The sequence below is a fragment of the Bombus pyrosoma genome, linkage group LG4, assembly GCF_014825855.1.
Source record: "Bombus pyrosoma isolate SC7728 linkage group LG4, ASM1482585v1, whole genome shotgun sequence".
NCBI lineage: Eukaryota > Metazoa > Arthropoda > Insecta > Hymenoptera > Apidae > Bombus > Bombus pyrosoma.
In genome coordinates, this window is record NC_057773.1 from 10,483,336 (window position 1) to 10,507,180 (window position 23,845).

The 23,845-nt window shown below is 41.1% G+C and overlaps 1 protein-coding gene across 1 annotated transcript in view; it reads left to right on the forward strand.

The window, feature by feature from the left end:
• The first annotated feature begins 316 nt into the window (after positions 1–316).
• The window catches only part of LOC122566534 (polypeptide N-acetylgalactosaminyltransferase 2), a 198,485-nt gene continuing 174,956 nt past the window's right edge, over positions 317–23,845 (forward strand). The window contains exon 1 of the mRNA XM_043723939.1: positions 317–585. Within this exon, the coding sequence (XP_043579874.1) occupies positions 496–585 (90 nt within the window). The 5' untranslated portion in view covers positions 317–495. The remainder of the gene's footprint in view (positions 586–23,845) is intronic.

Sequence of the window (23,845 nt, forward strand, 5' to 3'; positions counted from 1 at the left end):
TCTATAATATTGCTCAAGGTATTTCCTATAATACACATAATACATTCATGAGAGATATCTATAAATGTTGGAATAAAAGATTCGTGAGCAGTTGTATCGGATTGCATAGAGAGGTCAGCATGAAATCGATATAAGAATTCGGCGGGCCATACTGTGAGATTCGAAATTTCGCGCTAACGAGGCCAGTGGGCGTCATAGCCTATAAACTGCGCTTGAGGCGCCGCCTGGCGTGGGGATTGGGAAGCTTCGGCGCGTTCGCAGTGACCGCATAGCCGCCGTTCTCGTCGAAGCCGGACAGTATGGCTTCGGCTGCCGGTTCGTTCGCGTTAGTGGTGTTTGTCCACGGTGTTGCGGTGCGTACTCGGCGGCGGGTGTGCGTGGTCCGTTTTTTCCGAACGAAACACCGCGCGTGAAACGTGGACATACGAGGTGGTACGAAATCACCGACCGTAGACGAGGACGAGGGGCGAGATTGAACGAGATACACGACCAGAGATGCGGCGAAATGTGAAAATTGTGTTGCTGCTGTCATGCGCGTGGATGTTCGCTTTTGTTTATTACTACCACACGTCGCGAGATACCAAGGTATGTCAATGAATTGTCTTTTGTCATGAGCGTAATTCCGGTTGCGTGATCTTGGCCGCCATGTGCGCGACGTTCGACGATCGGAGCACAGCCCCACGCGAAAGCCACGCTCACGCTCCCCTTTCATTGTAAGCACACGCTGCTCGAATTTTTGTGATTTACGATGCATCAAGGAAAAAAGTCGTGACATTACTCGAGGGAGGCTCTGTTATTTACAAACTTCGAACGTCAAAAATTCGCATAGTTCACAGCCTAACGATATTTATGTTTATGTTTATGTCTATGTATATTATCATTTATGTTTAAAAGTTACAATTTTGTAATAGTATGTAATAATATGTTCAGTTTGTTACTATTATATTTATGTTAATTATGTTTATTTATGTTGGCATGTTAAGGCCAAAGTTATATTAAGATTCGTATCATCTGCTAGTACTTTGATATATTTTTTTTTTTATTTATTAGCAATTTACAATCAATTCTCGCATTGAGAATTTTCAGTAATTTTCTCTGGCGTGTCGCAGTGACATGGCTAAATATTTATAATAAGTTAATACTTATTATAGATAAGTATAATTATAAATAAGTATTATAAAGAAGTAAATATGTACTTTGATATGACTACGTAAAATTAATGTTATGAAAATGTAATGCGGATACTGATAAACGCTTCATTGGAAAACGGTAATACGTACAAATACTTTTTGTAGCCACTGTACATACTATATTTATGAGATGTTGAACACTGTTTCATAATATCTTTTTATTTTCGCGCGGTGGATCGCGATATTTTAATAATGAAATCGGAAGCGATTCTGCGACGACGAAAATACGATTCTCCGTCCAAATGCTTTGTCGTCGTGTTCGTCGAGCCGTGAAACCTGGAACGTTGAATGTGGAAGATGTGAGCATTCGTAACGTTGTCTCAATTTTCTTCGTGATATAATACGAAAGTTATCTTTCGTGGTGTCATTTGAATCGATCTTGCATTTGAATCTGGAACGGTTATCATGTGACCCGTTTACGTGTCATGCGGAGGTTGGGAATTAAACGAGTTCACAGGGAATGTAACGCGAAGTATGGCAAATGGTTAACACGCGGCAAGTAACGACGGCGTTTGCAGTCGGATTCTGCCGCTTGTTATGTCTTTATTAGCAACATACGATCGTTCGTGCGGCTTTAGAAACAATACCAATGGTCTGTTCCAGGATCTCACCGATTCGAACGTACGCCGTTATGTTTTGGAATCTAACACTCACATTCGCAAATTTTGTATGTTGATTATATATGTAATCATCATACAAAATAAATATATACATGTGTTTACGTTTCGTGTCATACCTTATTCGATATTGTATGCATATATGTGTTTAGTATATACAGAATGTTCCGTGAATTGTACTATTATTCAGTAGGTTTTAATTGAAATTTTCTTTTCTAACTTGTTTCGTGCACATCTTTCTTTCTATTCATGTTTATAGTTCTAAGTGTGATTAACGTTGGATTTTGTTACCTGTCAATTCTAATTTCTTAATAGTACGAGCTGTTCAGCGTATCAATATTCCAGTTGATTACACACGTACTTGATATATTCTTAAAATTGACTTCTTAAAAACAGAGTCTTATTTTTAAAAAACCTTTTATTCTATATTGTTTCGTATAGTGATGTTGCAGCGTAATAGTTATGACCATAGTAATTACTTTATGTAAATTATATATTATTATGAATTTCTATTGTTAACAAGATCTCTCAAACTCGTAATAGGATAATATCAAAGAAACTCAACGTGATATTAATTACAAATGATAGAAAGTTTAGTATCCTTTGATCCTGAAACTCCTCTAAGTTCTCTTTCCGGGACGAAAATTAACTTCTGTCTGCTGCACTTTAAATTGCTTTCCTACATCAGGGCATATTCATCATTCGAAAACCGCGATTTTCCACGATTTTGTAACTCGCTCCCAGCCCGTTCTTATTACTCCTTCTCGTAAACACGTTAATTAGAGGCAATGCAGCGAGTAACCCGTGCGAGTCGCGGAAAAGAGAGTGAAAGTGATTCTCAATGCTATTCAGCCGCTCTGGTAACAGATATTTATCTTACGCGGTGAATAAATCGCGAAGCCTTGCTTCACGAGCCGATGATTTCCGCGAACCATTAGGTGCGATTCTTGAAAAGAGACGTGGCAAATTATAGCTCGTGCATTGCTATAGAAAGAATTTTGTACGTCAAACAACGTGGCAAATCTTTTTTCTTCCGTGCATTTTAAAAGTGTGTTAGCGCTATAAAACCTTAATGCTGTTTAAATTTATTTTGCATTTCAAATTTGGCGCATAATAAATTTCTGTTGCAAATTTTCCCTTCGTAATTACAAATTCTTCATTTCCAAATTAATAGAACGAAGTTCGCAGGAAAATTTCCTACATATTTCTGTATTTTAAACCTTTGTATTTTCATAGGAAAACTTTTAAATACGTACGTTTGTATATCATACGTACACACATAGATCTTCGAGAACGCAATTCAACGAGACGGTATCGGAAAATTTGCATTAGCTCTTGTAAAGACCGTTTACCCTGCATGCATTAGTGCGACTCCAGGCTTGAAAGATTGACTGATGTGTTTACGGCCTCGTGAATGGACCCAGCGAGCGTGGCACGTGCACGCGTCCCTGGTAGTAGTGTATTCAACTTCCAAGCAACTGGTGAATAAAGCACAGAAACCTCGCGCGAACTTATTTTTGACTCGCGCAACGCCACGTATGTCTGCCATGGTGTTTAAAAATTAATTATCTGAATCGTAATAACGAAAGAAAGTGCAAGATATGTGTAAGTAGAAATGTAATTTTTACATTTTATAGCTGTTTTAATTATAGCTCTGAATAAGTTGGAAGCCGATGTAAATTCATTTTTACGAACAAATTTGAATGAAAATTTTGATCGACTCGAATATTTCGTAATAGGATGCGTTCGGTACATGAAAAATTTTGGAATTTGTTGTGCCCCAGTTATTTGCGTGCAATATCTGGTGAAATTAACGCGGATGTTCACCGAATTTTTCCGTGATTCGTGCTTCAACGACCTTTGCTTTAATCATTCAGGAAAGATCGACAGCGAGGAACGCTGAAATATTATTCGATCTTTTATTTCAAACTTAAAATAAATGACTCGAATAAACTCAAATAAAATGAAAGGAAGGAGGTCAATAATCATAATCATATTTTTGAGTGCAATATTAAAACGGTCTCGTGTATCGACGAACGGCATTTCATATACCGCAACATTTTCTGATTTATAGTCCTGTAATTTTCTGGTTTCGTTCGACCTGGAATGCGGTGCGTTGCGACTGTACCGTAGATGTATTAACGTTCTTTCTTCTGATAAAATATCGCCACGTTATTAAACCATCGTCCATATAAATCCAAATTCATCTACATCTGTGTCGTGAGATTTCCGATTATTTTTTCAATAAACGCTATTTGTTTTTTTCCCTCTTGATCGAAATTCAGGTCATGCAATTTCACGGAAGAAAAAGGTAAAAAAGAAAGGAAAGTACAATTGCGTCGGAGGAATGCATAAAAAATTAACTCTCCTCCACTCTCGAGTATCGTATCGACTCTTCGTTTCCTCTTTCCGCGTAATTTCACTTTTCAACCTTCTCGTGTCCATTCGTCGTGTCGCGTTGTCATCTCGATCCAGATTTCGAACGATCGAAAAATCTACCGTTAGCAATGAGAAACGAACGTAATGGGCGATCCGTTACGCGTTGGGCAGCGAAGTGAAAGCGATCCCGACTGTTTCGGAGAAGTTCCAAATTATGGTGACCGTTATCGAAACGGTTTTTTGATTCACGAGTCACGGACAATTCGTCGAACGTTGTTTGTTTCTGAAACAACGACTGTCGTTAGCGGAAACATGTAACGCAAGATAATTTTCTCGTCCTTCGACGGATAGCTTTTACATTTTTCCACGAGTCGTTATCGTTACGACAAATGACTGAGCTTTCGCTTCCAGGAATATCTATAGGAAGTAATTAACCATTGAAAAGGTAGAACATTCCTTAAAACGGCGAGAGATGATCATTCGTTCGAATAAAATTTTAAGCGACCAGCAGCTATTCCAGTATCCTTGTTTCGAAGTAAGATTCTTATTATTATTCGAAATAATGTAACGGATTCAATGGTTCGATAAAATGTGATCGATCCGGTCGCCGCGATATTACTATTAAAATTGGAACGTGAAATTCGTATTTGAATTCGTAGCCAATACGAGCTCGCTTTGATTTGACGTTGGAATTATTAGATGCGTGAATTATGGAGCTTTAAATCGACACACCGTTAATCGTAGTAATCGAAGTAATTGAATTTTTCTATTAGAAAGGACATTAAGTCCGGTTGTTGTAAAATCGCTAAAATCTGATCGGTCTCCATTGACGATGTGTAAGCGAGTAACGAAATCGCGGTTGATCCACTTTTACGACGAGGCTGAAAAGGCTGCCGCGTGACTGCTTTTTTCCCCGGGCGTGGAAAACTACGTCGTCGATCCGGATCCATGCGAAGAACGATTCCTACCGTTCGACCGCGATTTTCTATCGTCGGCGGCGCAGCGTTAATCGCTGACGCTCTAATGGAGCGGACTAATCGCGCGATCCTGCAGGAAACGATTCGGCCATTAAACTCGAAAGCCACGATAGAAACGTTTCCGTGCGTCTCTGTCGAGTTACGATGATTGCATCATCGAGCATTCGGGACACAAGCCTCGTGAATCCGCGAAAACCATTTTCCTTTCTCCGTTACCTTTCAAAAATCTCCATTCCATCCTTTGTCTTCGTCTTTAATTCCGTAAAGAACGATTCGCGGCCATTAAACTCGACAATCACTAAATTTCAATATTCACGATCTTTCGTCTAATTTATTCATCAATCACGATAAACCATTGAATTATAATTACTCTACGTAGCGAGCTGTGAAATTATTAAAAAGAAGTCACCGATATTCGGACAAATACTCGAAGGAACGGCGACATGGCAAAACTTTTTACGAAATATCGACGTTACGCGTCGAACGACTCGTAAAGCAACGGATACTTTGATGGTGCACGTGGCATCGACTGCTGGTTAAAATTTCTGAGTAGTTTCCTTTTGACAAAATCATCGACAAAAATTAGAACAAAATGAAAAACAACGTGTAGAAGACGGTAGAGAACGTAACGCGTGCGAAGTACGTGTTGTTAACAAATGGTCCGACGATGTGTTCGCGTTACCGGATCTCGCTAAACGTTGATGTTTATTCCCTTTGGCGTAAATCGTGTGGAATTTTCTCCGAAACTTTGCAACGAAATCGTGTCTCACAGTATGTATTTCATCTTTCGTTTATTTCTTTGTATATATTGTCCTTGTACGATACGCATTATCGTCAGATCCTTTTTATCGAAATTGAAATCCATATCAGCCGTTTTATGTAAGATTTATAAAGTTAAGTACGTTTATGATTCATCGAAATTTGATCGTTTCTAAAAGGTCTTTTGCAGCGTTTATTAACGTTTTAATAGATGGACAATAGGAAGACGGAGACTAGAGAGTTATGCAGATACAAAAGCGTATGAAAAAGGTTGAATAATGGACGCGGTTGTCCCGTTCCGTTGGCCGTGTATCGTTTTTATCGGCCTGTTCTGGACTTTAATTTCCGTCCATCGATTCCATCTAACCCATGTTATCGGACGATTGTAAGTATTTCTTTTTAAAGAATACCCTTTATTGGACGCAAAAGCGGGCAATTGGCTTTCAATATTATCTATCCAACGAGAATGCAATATGCGGTAAAACGGATTTTTCAAAGGAAACTTTCGGTCTTAAAATCTTTCACTCGTTCTAGAATCAGGAGTAATAAAAACCTTTTTTAAAAAAAACCTTGTACTTTCGATCGATTGCAATACAGGCTATACTCCTTCGAAACTTCGAAACTCGAATGCTTCTACGTTGCTTTCTATTTAAAAACTCTCTCAGTATCCTTTCCACTCGTTTTAAAAATACACTTCTCCCTTCAGAAAAGTCGCGTTTACATCCGCCATTCTAATTTAGCCACTCGTCTAGACGCATTTTTAAAACTTCTGCTAGACTTGCTCTTTATTTATCGATAACAGAGTATTGCGAAGGGTAAAAGTGTCGGACGAAACAAATACAGCAGTATAAAACGTAGGATGTAAAGTAACGAATGAACGAGTGAAATACGCGTCATACATACAAGATATCCCAGGATTTAACAGATTCTGTCAGTTTATTCTATGGGTATAAACAAGCAAAAAATGTTATACAAATATAAGTTATTTAAAGCTTAATTTAAAAAAAAATATAGTAAAAGAGTTGAAGCGCGTGGGGGACAGTAATGGATTTGTGGTTAAGCAACCAACCTGTATATCTGTGCCAACCAAAAATGAAAAAGGGAATTAAAATAGTTGCTTCGTGTCTAAAAGCCTTCTCCTTATGTAACGTAATAGAAAAAAGAAAATGTAACAGGTGCAAAATTTTGCCAATACTTTCCATGAATCGTACTCCAGTTTCTCTACCAAATATTCCAAATATCGTATTGTAGCTTGGTTTCGTCTATGTAATATCCATTCGCGAGCTATACATTTCCTCGAAATTTCGAAAAGCAATTTGCTGATTCGTCGCACACACGTTAACACGCGTGCTCACCTGGCGCTTGCTGCTCGCTAGCACGCATTTCACCCTTGTTCATTAATCGGTGAAGCCATTAGAAAGCAACGCAAATTCATCAGCATGCCTGTGCGCACACAGTTTAGCGCGCTCTGCCTGTGGGTGTCGAATTACATCAAAGGGAGCGTATATGCATGCACTCAGAATCTGGAAAATAGGGTTGATCGTTGGAAGACCAGTTCTACATTTTGGTGACCCTGTTCTACCGTGATCGGTCGCCCACGCACGCTTGTGTCTGCGGCATGCGACATATATAGTCATAGAATGTACGTCGTCGAATATGTCAGCTATTCATGTTCCATGAAACGACGATCATGTCTGTTTTATGTTGCAAAAAAAGGAAAACATAAAAAAGAAGAGAAAAAAAGCGAAGGGAAACGAGGAGAATAAACCACGTTTTTTCCGATCGTGTCTATTAATTAGCTGGTTCGTAAATCTCAGAAAAGCTTTTCATACAGCAGAAGATAATGATTGGTTTCTCCGTTTGGTACGCGTCTCGTTTCTGTTTTTTTGTTGCCGATTCGCTCTATTTATGAATTCGAGTAACAATGGGATTTGTGAAAGAGCGTCGAGTTTCGATTCAATTTCTAGAAGCTGAAAGTTGCACGGTAAAGTCAAAGAGTTTCGAACATTTCACTTCGCTGGAAATTCGTTTCGCTCGATTCGCGTATAAATCCGTTTCGCCTAAAAGCGGCCGGTGCAAACACGATACAGTTTCGAAGATGCGATGCAATTAAACGCAATAGGGTTCGCCAGACGTGTGCATGGGTCGTGTTAAATAACCGGAACGCAGCGCGCATAATTGGTTACGTGTAATTGCCACTGAACGCGTTTGTCTACGGCGCAACCGTAGCCGGTCTCTGTATTATTTGTAACCGATGCGACAGAGCCCGTTTAAATTCGCTTTCTGCGCGGATTGTTACCATCCGTTCGCTACGAAACGAGCAGTCGCTGTAAATCCGGCATCGATTTGAATTGTGAATTTTCTAATGACCAGTTTGTCACTAGATTGGATCGCTGCCGGAAACACCTGTCGATTTATCGATAGTTGTTTACACCACGCAGATAGATTTTGTTCTGGTAAAGAAAACGTTGAGAAAGAGAATATTAATTTCATCGCGCTTGCTAATAACGTAGCTTATTAATGACAAAGCCGCCTCTAACATTACCAATGATAGTTTGCTTGAACACCGTTTCAGTATCGATTAGTTGCTCCTCCAGTTTGTCACTATTTGGGGGAAACTTGAAGCTTCCGTGTATATGAACGGTCTCGTCCCTTTCAAACCGTTAATAGTCTTCCGGCTGCATTAGCCCCGTGAAAAGCTAAGTTTCGATAAACAGTTAATCGGTTTATTTGCCAGCTTGTCTCGGTCTTGGCAAACACGTTCAAAATTAATCTCGATCGCGCTCTGGGCTGGTACTTATGTACTTGGTCGAGCGTTCCGTGTAAATATTTAATCGACGGCTATAGTCTCGATCCAGGTCCCCCGGCCAGGAGGAAACCAAGACGGTTATCCTCGACGTCACGCGAATTTGCATATGCATGTGGCGCGCAGCCTCTTGCTTTTACTTAGCGTTCCTTCTATCGGGCCTCGACTTGTCCTTTCGTTCAGCGCCGCGTCTCACGTGATACGTAAATACTTTTTACCCTGGCGAGAATATTCGGTCAGTATCCAACTATTTGTTCCACGCGATTGTTCGCGTCCCAAGTTTCAACAGCGAATTTTTATCTGGCAACGAAATTTGCTGACGATTGACAAACTACATTCGACGCATAGTGGGTTATTTTCGTGGGTTTTACTGGCGCACAGGACGCAATTTACACGATAACAATCCTAAAAGCAGCAGAATCTTTCCGGAGACGGAATAATATCGCGAGCCGGGTTGCAATCGCGACGCGAATTGTTGGAATTACAATGCGGTTACGAGACTGTAATGTCGCACGTCAACTCATCTCCTCGTCGTCGCAAATGAACCATGAGCCGCTTTTTCACCTCTCCACGCCCGTACACGTTTTTACGCGCTTTAATTTCCGCGTGCTCGCAAGTACATCTACTACCGGGAGAATGCTCCCGGAGATATGTACGACCGCGAGATGAAGCGTAATGTGTCCAGAATGAATGCTTTTTATCTCCGACAACGATCATCTTTGAACTATAAAATAGTTGAAACGCGACGTTAAACAGATGTCACGTACCACATCGTTGGAATATTCACGTGTTTTATTTACAGTATTTAGTCTACTTATAAGAACAAGAAAATTTACAAGACGTTGTTGAATATTATTCAATTTACAAGGACATTTAACATGGAAAATTTATACGCCTATAAAACTTTTATGTTTCGTATATACACATACATAATATATTCGTAAAAAGTTTCTGCGAGTATTCGAATATTTTCATGCGCCTGTTTATTTAAAACAGTGACTCGTATGAGAAATTAGAACGACTGAAAAAAATAATTCCATTCGTGTTCCAGCAAAACTTTCTCCGAGTCCAATTTTCTCCTACATTCGCGATAAACGCGCATAATTCTCTAAAGCTGAACGAATTCCTGTTTCCATTTCACCTTCCTTAAACATCCGTTCCGGTGTGTTTCGTTTTGCTTTATGCAAAACGTTCAGACACGGCGCGCTGACTTCCCAAGGATAACTGTGATTAATATCTTGACCTGGCTTGGTAATAAGTAATAGCTGGCCTGTAGACGCGCGTGCATACATCGCACGTGTGTTTACACGAATCTGTGCATTTCTGCCTGAACAATGTCGGACTAACGCGCTACGGCCCACACGTATACGCGTAGCCAGCCGAGACACGAGCCTGATGAAATTGCTCGCGTTCGTTCATCGGGAATCGCCACGCCGTCGAAATAGGATTTTCCGCGTAGAATCTGCCGGCACGCGGTCGATTTCAACATGCTCCGGCTCAAGCATCACGCGTCAGTTCATTGGCGACCCCTCTCGATATCTGAAACGAATGGCTGATTAGTTTTCCCGGCTAATGGCTAATTAGAAATTCTGCGTTGATTTGTCGGATCTTTGGTCTCCAGACAAAGGAGCTTTGGTCTTTGTCTTGTCTTTGTCTTCCACAAAGATGTACGTAGATTAAATTTGAAGCGATACAACAACTTTATTATTCGTAGCTATCTTTAAAAGTCTTATATTTTAGAATTTGTCGGATTATTTCCTTTTTTAACCATTTCGTGTTAGTTATACAGATGATAGAAAATTGAAAATGGACTTATCACGTCTTGTTGTGTCCTTTGTCTTCTTCAACTGTATCTTACTTGTAGCTCTCTTGCGCAATTTTAAATATGTATTATTAGTGAAGTTTTACTTTCTTGTACCTATAATAGTTGCCTTTATGATAGTTGTTAAATTACTAATAATCTGATTATTCTATTCGACGAAAATTAAAAGAGAAGTCTATAACCTCTCGTAACTTGTCAATTTGCTAATATTATTATGTAGTTGGTAAATTATTATGCCCTGATATCACCGAGTACTCTGTATTTCATTTATTTCTCCGCGAGATTTTATTCATAACTTCATAGTTACAAAACGTGCAAAGTGCGCCATGAACTCGCGCCGGGGAACGATAAACCGCGATATAAAGCCGCGCAAGCGGAAATTTTGGCGATTCGCTCGAAGGTTCAATAACAGCGCAGACAGGAACGTCGCCGATGAATAGAGCCCGTCGTCGAGTTGTCTTTTAACGTTTGCACACGGGTTTGACGTTACGGAAATTGGGTTCGCGGATCCCCGTTTCGCGCCTTTGCTCTTTATACTCGCTGCTCGTTTTTTCGCAAAGGATTACGCGTGGAAACGGAAGGCAAAGGCGCTGCATAAAAACTAAGAAAAATACTCGACGAGCTTCTCCTATTTCTCAGCAGGAAATGTGTCATCTCGTGAAAATTAAATTATTTTTCGCACGATGAGCACCGGTTCCGTTTCTCTGTGGTTCCATGGGAGGTCGTAGCGTTCTCTGATTATAAGATAGCGTTCCACCAGTGCTAGGACACGACATTTGATCCAGTTTCCCAGGCGGATCAATCCCGTGTGATTTGCATGGCTGTAAGATCGGTGCCAATTATCAGTCTCGCGTGTTTTACTGCGCCGCGGCCACCAGAAAGAACCGGAACACCGGGGTACTTGACCTTTGTTCCATTTACAGTGCATCTGATAAATTCGTCCGCCTGGACTGACGGTGCAAAATGAGACAAAAAGCCTTTGAGCTTCGTTGAATTTCTTTAACAGATAAGAGATGTTCATTCTTATGTAGTATTGGAAAAGGGGGACGCTCGGTCTATTGTATATTTAAGTTCGAGTTTCTCGGGATAGTATAAGTTGTAAGTTTAAGGTATAAACTAAGAAGCGTAAGAGTGCTGGGAAAGAGAGAAAGAGAGAGAGAGAGAGTGTATGCCTTGGTGACGCCAAAGCTAAATGAGTAAAGGAGTGGGAGAAGCATGCGAGGGTTGAGGGTCAGCGATTCTTGACCTGAGAAGACAGAAGTTGGAAGCCCAGTGTTAGGCTAAGACGTACAAAGGTATTGTAATCAGTTTTTGTATTGGCTATTGCTTGTACGGATAAAACTAAACTTAACTTCAAATAAATCATCCTTTCCTGTCCTTGCTCTAGACCATATTTTAATATTACACTTATATCACATTTTTGATCAATATTTCGTTACATAAACCTCTCAGAAACTAACTTCGTCAAATCTACTTCTGGGTAATTTTTGAATTTCATTATATAAATTCCAAGATAAGTCTAAAAAATAGCGTTTGTAACATCATCACTTTTCTGTACTTCTCGATTTATGGAGTTGATTAAGGTGGTTCGCGACAGGCTGAGATTCACATTAGAAATAACGCGCGGTTTTAACCGGAATATTATTACTATCATCATTACAGGGATTCTACTGTGTGATTCACGGCAGCTTTAAATAGAAACTACGGTTCTCACTCGCTATCTACGAGAGAATATTAACCTGTGTGCAAGTTCTGCCAACGACAAAGATTCATCTACGCTTTTCATTGGTTCGACGAATTCAGCAGATCCGCAAAATAAAACTTGCTTCCCGGTGTGGAGAGTCTTACGCGGAAAGAGGATGAACGTGCCGTGGATTTTATTAGGTCGTCGGACAGAGGAAAGGTCGGGGCGGTTTCGGTATTCTTCGTAGTCCAAGGAAAATCTGGACTAATTAAGGTGGCAGCGTGCACGACGGTGCACAGTTTAATCGTACTTTTCTAGCCATGGGCTCACCATCTGCCGTGACTGCCGGCGGCGTTCGTTAATAGCGTTAATTCTTCCGTGGCTACGTATGAATCAGCTGGCACTCGTTAATTCGCCCCCGTGGAATTGTCCGGCGACGTGTAACGGTTCTCTCGTGAATTCGGCTCCAACTATAACGAAATCGTTCTTTTCTCTACATGAAAAAAATGAAAAAAAAGAAAAAGAAGAGGAAAGAACTAGAGAAAAAAGAGATCCTGAAATGCTACTCTTGTTCGATCACGCATGAAGAGGGTTTAATTAAATATAATTAACGTGGGTCGTGGCGAACATTTTTCTGAAGCGCGGCAAACGAACCTGCGAGGAAAAAGGGAACACCACCCAAGGAAATATAATTTCGCGTTTTCATCCGTTTTCCTTTATTCGCTAATATCCGCGTGAATTCGGTAATTCGGTTAATCAGCTCTTTCGTTTTTGCGAATCGTTACTCGCGCAACCATACAGAGTTGTATCAGAGCTCCCGAGGCTCGGAAGACGGCGACCCATCTTTTTCTCCCTTCTGTTTCTCGTCAACGTTGCGACACCCCCGAGGGGAGACTTTCGACCGAACCAATTGGAGCACCCTCGTCATTCTCCTTTCCTCTCCTATATATGTATATACATATGTACACATACTGAGGTATGATTAAAAAACTGTTTAAGATTTTAGACTGTTAGAAGCTGTCCTGTGTCGATAGCTGTACGAAACACATCGTAGTTTGTACGACGTGTTAGTTAATAGAGTATGTGTGTATCGTGTATGTATTAGGTTGTCCGAAAAGTTTCTTTCGTTTTATAAGCAAATGATAGACGCACAATGTTTTTTGTTTTATATTAGTTTATTGAATTATGCGCGAATATAATAATAGAAATAGAACGAAATGGATCATACCTAATTCAATAAAATAATATAACACAGAAATTGTTGTTCATCCATTATCACCTTATGAAACGAAAGAAACTTTTCGGGCAATCTAATATAATCCAGCTCCTTGTTTTTCTTATCTACGTAACATAGGTGAACTTCTTTCACTTTTTTTTTTATCTATTCCATACAAAATTCTTTTAATGTGATTTGGGTTACTGATGTGTTACAGGGAATTGTAGATGCTTACGTGTATGATCGTTAATACGTTACTCGTATGTTCCTCTTACTGTTGTAACTCATAGAAATTATTCTTATGAATTCTTGCATCGTTATCTTGCGCAAATGCAAAATCCTGGCCGATCAACGGTGCCCTTGATAGTTTAAACTTTAAATTATATTAATTGAAAGCGTAAGATGTCTCAATATTTACAAACAAGAGTGTACGTTTCGAACCTCGAGTCTTCGACTTTCGCATCCGTAATTATGCCCGACTGTGAGCAGAACCGTTCGAGGAGACCCGGCTGGAAATCTAGCCAAATCTAACTTGACTGGCTTTAAATGTTCAGCCCTGTAATTAATGAATGCAAATGCCGGCCGCCTCGCGGCGTTCCGAGTTTTCGGTTTTCAGACGAAAGACAATGGACGGCGTTTTCGCTCGACAAACTGGATAGCGATGGAAAACACCGCAGTTCCATTAGTTTGGAAATTGTATTTCGAAGAGTTCACTGGCGCGCGGTTGACGTGAAACCTTCCCTTTTCCCGTTGCGCGAGCCGCCGCGCCGTTCAGTTTACGCGCCTCGTCGTATGCGACCCGCTTCGGTTCGTGAAATGCCCGTAAGCTTTCTCCCGGCGAGGTATTTGCGCTGAATTTTCTGTAATTCCGCGCCAGCGGATTTTACAAACTCTTACCTGCTGCCTTAACTGGCTTGTTACTCGTCATACGAGTATGATCGCGGAACGAAATGGTTCCGTAAAAGATGATTATTCCGTCGAAGTATACGACCAAAGCGGATTCGCGTCGACTTTTCCGCAAACGATCTCGCAGGATATATTCCAAACGTTTCGAAATACCTACTTTACCTCTTGATAGTTCCTCGCTGTAGTTGATGCTTGTTGAATTCCGCGAATTGCTGTCTAATTTCGCAATTATACGGCGGAGAGCACGAGATTGTTCATAAATCGTTCGATATTCGAGAGGGAGCGATTGGACAAGGTTAATTGTCAAGATTTATTCGAGCCTCGGGCCCAACAATGAACTAGTTACACGGACACTCGATACCTCGTTCGGCCACACGACAATGCCTTCCTAATGTACCCGATACCTGACATAATTTGTCCCACGGTGTGTTCGCCGAGTGGTATTGTGTGCGGTAAGGTTTCGACGTAATTGACCCGGGTAACACGAGCGAGAATTGTACGGAATTGTGTGCCTTCGTGCTCTGCCCAAAAGAGCAGAGTGCACCGGCTGCCGTAAAACGCTATTTTCGCGTTTATGGGAATGTAAACAAGCTCGTGTTTGAGGTTTTTCCGGTCTCGAGGACTGGGTCTTCGCCGGAGAATCGTGCTGGTTACAGCCGTTTCTGGAACGGCTTTCAGAACGGCAGCGGGAGATCTTAAAATTTTTTAACGATCCTCCGGTGACCTGTGCACACGATGTTCCTTTCCGGCTGTCGATGTTTCCGTGGAAGCGTTCGTTGGCCGATGAAGCCAGGTATACGGAATTACGAGGTTGCTCCGAACTATCGATCGACTCTGAGTTGATCGGGTAAGCAGCTTGATGTTGCGTTGAAATATCGAGATAGTTTAAACGAGCTTAAATAACCAATATGCCACTCTCCGTGGTTTTTAAACCGCCACAAGAAGATCATCCTTGTTCGCAGTTGCAAGAAGTTTTTAATAAAAGAGCCTTTGTCGAGGACGCTGGGACGAATGAGCAGAAAACACGCACATTAGTCGAGCAAGAATGGGTGATGTAAAAACATTAATTGCTTTTCTCCGACACCGTGCATCATTGTTGTTCAACGATTAACACGATAACGGAAATGGCAACGAAAGGATATCTTGACCGTAAAACAGACTGTTTATGAAGATTTAATATCACGTCTCCTTACTTTTCGGCACCCGTATCATTAGCGGTATCCTCGTAGGGAAATATTTTGTTTTGGTGAAATGCTTTCTGGACATTCGTGTGACCGTTGTCGGCGGTTACGATTCCGAATCCGACGACGACGACGACGACGACGACTAGAAGCGAGGAGGAGGAGCGTGTTTCGTCGCATGAAAATATGAGGAGTGGTTTTCATCATTGTACATGGAGTCGAACGGGCGCGACAGAAAGGCGAAACGTAGGGAGGAAGAGCTAGGGTTAAAAAGGGACGCGTACACATACACAGTGGGAAGGGGTTGTTTGGAGGTAAGCAGAGTGGTTTCAAGTGGGGAGAAGGGGGTGGCGTGTGTGCAACCACCTCTGGGAACGCGGCGAATACCGCAGTGCGCAGTATTTATCTGTTTTAATTTTATTTCACCGGCTGTAGCCTCCTCGGTTGCACGTTAATCACAATTAAATAGGATCTCTCCTCCCGGCCGTCTGAGACCCGAAGAAAAACAAAACAGCCGAATTTACCCCGACCTGCTTCCCGCTATTTGTTTAGCTCTTCTTCCCTCCCGCGGGATATATTCGATAAAACCCGGGGATGGCTCGAGCTCTAATCACGAACTTTTCCCATTTTTATTTTATGAAACTTCGTTCGTCTAACCGTTATTCGTGTTTCCATTATCATAGGAACTTTCGGATGAATTTAAAATTCATTTTTAATACGTTTAATACGCTGTTAACTTCTTACGCAGGTAATACGAAGGTTTCTCCTCTGGTTTTTGACGTTCGTATCTCATACCAAATCGTATCACTCTTAGGACGAATTTTCTTTTGCCAAGAATTTCTCTTGGAACAATAAACTGTAGATCGTGATAAATAACCGGGATACAGGGGGTTTGCAGCATCAACCGAGTTAATTTTTAACCCCCTCAGTAGCCTGGCGAGATTTATCGTGCGCTACCCTTTTGTTAAGCCGAGTCGCGTACGTGTGTGCAGGCTGCGTGTACGGTCGATGGTGTGCGACTACGTCGCGAAAAAAAGTCGCTATATTTCCACGGAAAGCCCCTTTATCCGGCCCCCGGTGCAGCTTACGCCGACATTCGATCTCGCAAATTGAACGATTGTTATCTTGCCACCTTCTCTACGAATTTTGTTTTTCACGTTCGAAAACATTCGTCGCATTGTTCATACTTGACAGTTTTTTTTTTATTTCCCATCTAATTATTGTTCCTCTATTTCAGCTGAATAGACCGACCATTATCGACTGTAGTTAAAATTTTATTTTCACACGAATCATTGCTCAAATGTATTTTTTAATGAATTAAAGAGCAACAGGAACATAGATGTTTTTTCGTGACACACACGCGGAGTGACATGTACTTTTAACGTTACAGTGCGTGATCTCATGCTAGTATTAAACCAAGTCGCGTTTCGACGGTGATCAGCAGGAATTTTATGGCAATTTAAAAATTTGGAAGTTGGTCGCGGCGAATTTTATTTAATTAAAGCTAGCCCGGAAGTTCGGTCACCGTAGGCTTCCGCTAATTTTTCCACCGTTAACCGCAGACATTTCTATGACAAACATTTACCTTTGCAGCAGGAAATTAATATTATTCCCATATGTAATTCACTTAATTTGATCACTTCATTTTATTCTTTATTTGCCTTATGAAATGAAATATTAATAAGCAGTTTGAAAAAGGAATAAGAGTATCACGAACGAGTTTCGGAGATCGGTCACAGTTACGTTAAAAATTCCGACGCAGTGCAAGTTGTGAGTTACGCAAACGAAGGAAATTCAGTTCCATTCGGTTAGATATTCCGCCGCTGGGTGATGCATCGCCCCGTCAACAGGATACGGTAAATCACTCGCCTATGCTCTACGTGGCCCTGTTTCACTGATTTCCAATCGTTAGCGTGGTATTTGCAAAATAGGATGTACCCCACGCGTTCTCGGTATCACGCGACTGCCCTGAACCTGCAGGGCTACAAAAAGGGTGGAACAATGCACGCTTTACAAGTGTCATCTACGTCCTCTAAATCATAGCATCCACCGGCGGCCTGTCTTTTTACGCTCGGCTTACAGGGGCTGGCTTTTCACCCCTCGGAGGTTGAAACATTAAACGAACAAGGGGCCAACTCGATTTCACTCCGAAATTCAACTGCGTTCGTGTAATTGGCGTCAGTTACTGTGATTCGTCGTTTGTTCGGGGCAATTAATTTTTCAGAGTACTAACGAGAATTTATCGATGTCAAATTAATTTAAAATTTCATTCCATGAACTTCGTTAAAATGAATACAAATGAACAGATACTTTGTAACAACGTGTGATTTAAAAGTTACATATTCACGTATCTGCGTATATTTCATAAATTTTATTTTATTTACCAATTAATGTATTATCGTATTGTGACATTAAAACATTTATTTACGACAATCGTGTAAATATTATTTGGTATTCTGTAAGCTGAGAGAGTAAAAAAGTGTAATCAATTGCGATCGTTCTTCTCAAAAGCAAACTACGAAATATGTTCGCTTCATAATTGCACTCATTGTTGAACAAGCGAGATTCATTTTTAAAGAATAATTGGTTGATTACTATTGGTTGATCCTATCAAGGATCACGATGCGTCAAAAAAAGATCTCATCGAAGACTAATTACATCCGATTGTCCATTTCTCTTCTGCGCGTGTTCCTTGCATGGCAGGCTAAACACCGCGGCTCGTTTATCCATCGCGCGAATAGTCTGCCTTAATTAGAACAAAATTACTCATTACACAGCTGCCGGGCTATAATTAATTTTCGGCCTGTTCAGCATGACTGTTTCGTCGTGATACACGTGATTTCCACGCGTTTCTTTCTATCCTCAATCTTTCTCTCGTTTCTTCTCCTGGCCATTCCTCTTATTTAAAGTAATTTCACATGGCACGAGCAACGTGGAACATCGAATATATCAAACCGAATTTTAGTGGAAGAACGAGTTGGAATCACGTGTTTAATTTGATTATGAAATTTCCAAACACTATATCGCGATAAGTGTTCACTGGTCACACGATAATCCCATTATTTCGCTATATCCTGTTCATTGCAGTCGGGCTATATGAATTGAACGATTTAACTGCATGCGTGCTTTTATGCCAGTTACAAATGATACGATTATATTAATTTACTCGACCGATTAAATACGATTAAATCTAAACCGAATCTTTTGACATTTCAAGGCTTCATTTAATTCGTTCGTTTCATCTTTTATGTTCCTTTCCATACTATTTCCATAATGCTCGTCAACATATAAAAAGCCGGAGACATTCTTCGCGAGCATCTACGTTCGTTTCTCGCTCGGTAGTAGAGAATCGGACGACATTGTCGAATCGATGGTTAACAAAACAACGAATCGGTGCAATTTCCTGGTGCGTTCGACCGACAGGAAACGCGGGGCCAGAGTGCTCGTGAGTTGCTCGAGTCGTCTTCGATCTAGCGCAGTCTCATCTTTTCTTTCGCGGCCATCGCTTTTCCTCTTTCTCCAGACGCCGCTCTATTCGCCGTGAAATTCATCGCGACGCGCTGGAACAGCCGCATAGCCTCGCGTTTTACGCAACGACGATTCACTTTTCTTCTGACGTGAGAAACGGCACTGCGCCGGCCGGAAGAAACCGCGGTGCTTCAAACCGATCTCAGTTTTTGTCCTAGAATTTCTTGTGACTCCTTTTTCTGTGCTCGTTAATGGCGAGCTACCAGGAGTAATCGCGAGATCGTGGCGCAATTTTTCGCCTATTTAGCCGCTGGGTTCTTCAGCTTTGCCGAGATGATGAGGTAGTACGAATTTTTGTAACCTTGAATTCCATCGTCATCGAATTCCGAGAAAACGAGTATAAGTTTATTTAAAAAAAGACTATAATCCGTTTAATGCCGAGAATTTGTAACTCGGTGACACTAAAATTTATCGACTTGTCACTTTCTCGACAGCGATGATAAAATGTAAATGTAAATCCATTAGCTGACGAACGTTCAGAATCGTCTCTCTTTCTCTCTGTCTCTCTTTAGAAGTTACCGACTCATCGTAATCAAGAACCAAGACCAGTGGCAATTAGCACAGCGCTACGAATGAAATGTTGTAACGAGGTAATACTGGTGCTCGGAAAATGGTATCATCGTCGTTTTATTTCTTGGCGAAACGGGTCGAACGAAAGACTGAAAAGGCGGAATGTTCGAAAACGCTCATACTAACATTCGCCGCAGCCGAGATAGCGTTTTCGCGGTAGTCACGTAAGTTCCTAGTTAATTAAGGCAGTGGATATCTCCCACGATTTCTACTCCCCCGCCGTTAACGACGCTTTGTTTCTCGTGAAACGTTGTCACGTCGCGGCGAAGGTACGCGAATACCGATTTACTTTCCTCGCCGCGTAGAACGCGTGAAAACAATTACGTGAGATACCGACGCGGTGAACAATCGAACCATACGCGATTTCCACTGTTTTCGTCGCTTCCACGTTTCCTTGTGGCACTTTCTTTCGTCGCGAAACATCGCGATTTGTTTGTCTGATTACAAGCGGAAAGGAAACCTTCTTGGGTTACTCGAGTACTCAGGAACATTAACATATTTCATGGTTCCGATGTTGGAATTTTCGAATTTTCGACTGCTGGAATTTTTCAAACTCTCAAATTTTTACTCAAAATTTTAATTTACAAAAATTTAATTTAGAGTTCCAAATTTTTTTAATATCCAAATATCTAAATATTTAAATTTTCAAATGCTCGAACTGTGCAATGTGAAATATTGAAATTTTCAAAGTTTCGAATTTTTTAATATTCAAATATTCATATCCGCGAAACTTGGAACGTGTCGGAGCGCGTAGTACGATTAGGTGCCTAAGAAACGTCGAGCATCTCCGGCGCATTTCTTTATCCGCGTTGCATGGTAGTTGTCGTAGTTCCTCCTCTCGTCGAGCTAGTCCATGAATATTCTATTCGCGTGCTTTCGCGGGCACGATTGCGCAACGGAGAGCGTCGACGGGAACGCGACTTAAGGTTGGAAACGCCGAATCACTTTCATTTTCGGTTCCGGTTCAGGGTCGTTTAGCTGAGCTGTTTCAGGGTCACGAGGCTTCAGGTTGCAGGAAGCTCTACTTAAACGCGTCTGTCTCTCCACATGAAACTGTTCTTAACTGCTTTGTATTATGATAAATTACTGGCAAAAGTTTCCGGCCGAACTATAAATCTATTTCAGTTTAAATTGCATATAAATCGATAGAATTGCTCTAGCATAAATTCGCCACATATATTTCACCTATGTTTACGTAATACAATTTTGCTTCTTCAAAAAGAAGTTGTTACCATTGTTGATGCCATACTTTCAGCGGACGTTGTGTATTTTCGTTACTTGGAATAGTTCTGTTCGTTTAGCCTTTCGAAGCATTCCGGATAGGTTCGACCTTCGTCTAAAATCTAAAACGTTCCTATACTACTATAGTGGACAAAGCGTAGTGAAAGTAAAAGGAAACACGTAAAAGAAATACAGCGCGATACAAAAGCAACGTATCTTCAAGATACTGCACTTGGAAGGATATATTATGAATAACAAAAAATTTCTGTAACGTAGTATCGGAAAGGGGGGGTATACGCTCGGTCTATTGTATATTTAAGTTCGAGTTTCTCGGGATAGTATAAATTGTAAATTCAAGGTATAAACTAAGAATCGTAAGGGAGCTGGGGAAGAGAGAAAGAGAGGGAGAGTGTAAGTAAGAGTGTATGACTTGGTGACGTCGTAGCTAAATGAGTAAAGGAGTGGGAGAAGCATACGAGGGTTGAGGGTCAGCAATTTTTGACCTGTGTTTCTTCGACCATTCGCGGAGAGACGCGATCGCGAGAAGGCACGTCAACGGAAGTCGTAAATTCCCGTTACGATTAGATAATCGACGCCACGAAATGATCGATCCCCTAATTTCTGTTACGACAATAGGAGTGGTTCAACTGAATTTACACTAAATTGACAGGTATAAATTAATGTTTATTCCAACAACTTTACATAGAAGATAGTTACACTGATGCGTATGTCTAAGTTAAATAAGTGATTGATTTAAGGAATGAAACTCGGTAATGACGTGTTGACTATTCTAACGGTGAAGAATAAGTGGAGATGTTTTGTCCGAGGAAAGTTAGTGATGGGTGTGTCTAAAGACGCGAGAAAGCTGATTTGTTCATGACGATTTTGGTAAGGAAAGTGAGGGCAGTAGACTTGTTTCTGATTGGATACAAGAAGGACTAGGAAGGATCTTAGCCGCCCTCGATAGATAGTTGCTAGTGTAAAGTATCGTACGTGAGCAAAACGAACTTTCAGTATCTTCTTGCCATAAACAATAGCCTTTAGATACCGATTTAGTTTAGAGATATTTGTTCAGTCTGACGGACCTTCTAGAATGTCCTGAGATTTATGGTCGGTTCTTAAGACTATTGAGGGACGAGATAAGGACGTGCGGACATCTGGTTGCCATCCCGCACGCGGTGTGTGGCCTGGTCTAGGTAGAGTGTCGCTCGACGAAACAACCTGAGAAGTCAGAAGTTGGAAGCCCAGTGTTAGGCTAAGACGTACGAAGATATTGTAGTGAGTTTTCGTATTGGGTATTGCTTGTACGGATAAAACTAAACTTAACTTCAAATAAATCATCCTTTCTCGTCCTTGCTCTAGACCATATTTTGATACTGCAGTAATTTGTAATAATAACAACGGTGTAACAAATGAAGCGTCCTTCTTTCTAATTAATCCCACAGTACATCTGGTGTACAGAAATTACGAAAGCAGCTATAAATGGTTAAAGCGAACGAACCTCAACTGTTGCGTCGAAAAATGTCGAGACGTATCTATTTATCTCGCAATTACAGAGAGCATGATCGATGAAGTCACCACGCTTCAGAGGCACTTGGCTGCTTGGCACTTTTTGCTGAGATTTCACGTGTCGTATTCGCGAGACCCGCGGCCGCTTTAATTAAACGTACGGCTATCGATCGAGTTGCCGTTGCGTATATGGAATCGAGTGAAAACAGCAAAGTTAACCAGGAATGCGAACACGGAGAAACCGCAATCTACTTGGGCAGTGTTTGCTCGCAGCATTTACGTGAAAATGCGAACTGGATACGATAGACGGACGTCGTGTCTCTGTATTTAAGATATCCACTGGAAACGTGGCCCGAGCTGGAATCGCAAGGAGAAACGATTGCCGTACTCGTTAGACGATTCGGTGTTAGGATCGATTTGGTTGGTTTAATCGCGAGAACGAGCGGGAATTTAACGCCCCAGTAACCTGGTCACGCGCGTGAAATTCAATCGCGCACAATCGGGGCCGGGCGAAACGAGAACGCGAAGAACCGTTCGGAGATCCTCTCTGCTTCCTGATTGCCTCGTTGAAAATACAGCTTCGGGAGCAGCTCTTGAAATAAACGAAAGTACCTCGAACATACTTGATTAGATTTCACGAGAGAACCGCTAAGGCTTTTAAGATATCGGATATTTGATCGGTGGAGCGTTAACTTGTCTATTTACAAGTGGTCTTATTTTTACTTCTCTGCTGTATGCGTATCTTATTGAATAATCTGATTGTGATGACAATCTGAAACGGAAAAGTAGAAGTTTATTAATGTTTTCGGCATTACGTATGGTATATCTATGGCACACGATATAGAGCGCAGAAAATGAAAATAAACAATGGAATAAATTGCTATAAATAACCAAATGCAAAATATGGGAATACAAATAAACGTATGTAATAAGTTGTTACGTGCGTTATTGCTAATAAGCGAATCGAAAATGTAAACAGACAATCTGAGAGCATAAATAAACTGTAACGTATTTAGAAATAAATTGAAAATTGTGTAACATCGATGTTACACGCGATCTGGCCAAATTATCTTCAATTTCAACATCGATACTTTGAAAGTATATAGCGTATTTCAAGATACCTTTCGAGGCAGAATTAATGACGGTGTCGAGAGAAAATCCGTATCTGCTACGTAGAGATAATGCTATCCTCTATATGCGGATCCGATAGGTTCGCTGCAATACTCGATGCTTTCCAACACTGCTCGAATTTGTTGGAGATTCTTTGATTTCATGAAATTGAACTCTAGTCGTTTCGTTCTCGAGTAAAGGTTGCAAGGGGGTAAGAAGGTTGGACTGGATCGTAAAGAACCGAGGTGCTACGTTTGATCGATTCCCTTCCGCGAATACACACCAAAGCAAAAGAAAGAGGCTATGAAATCGTAGTCGAAGAATTGATGTGTGCTCTGCGCGCTCGCTGGATAATTTGCATATCGCTTTG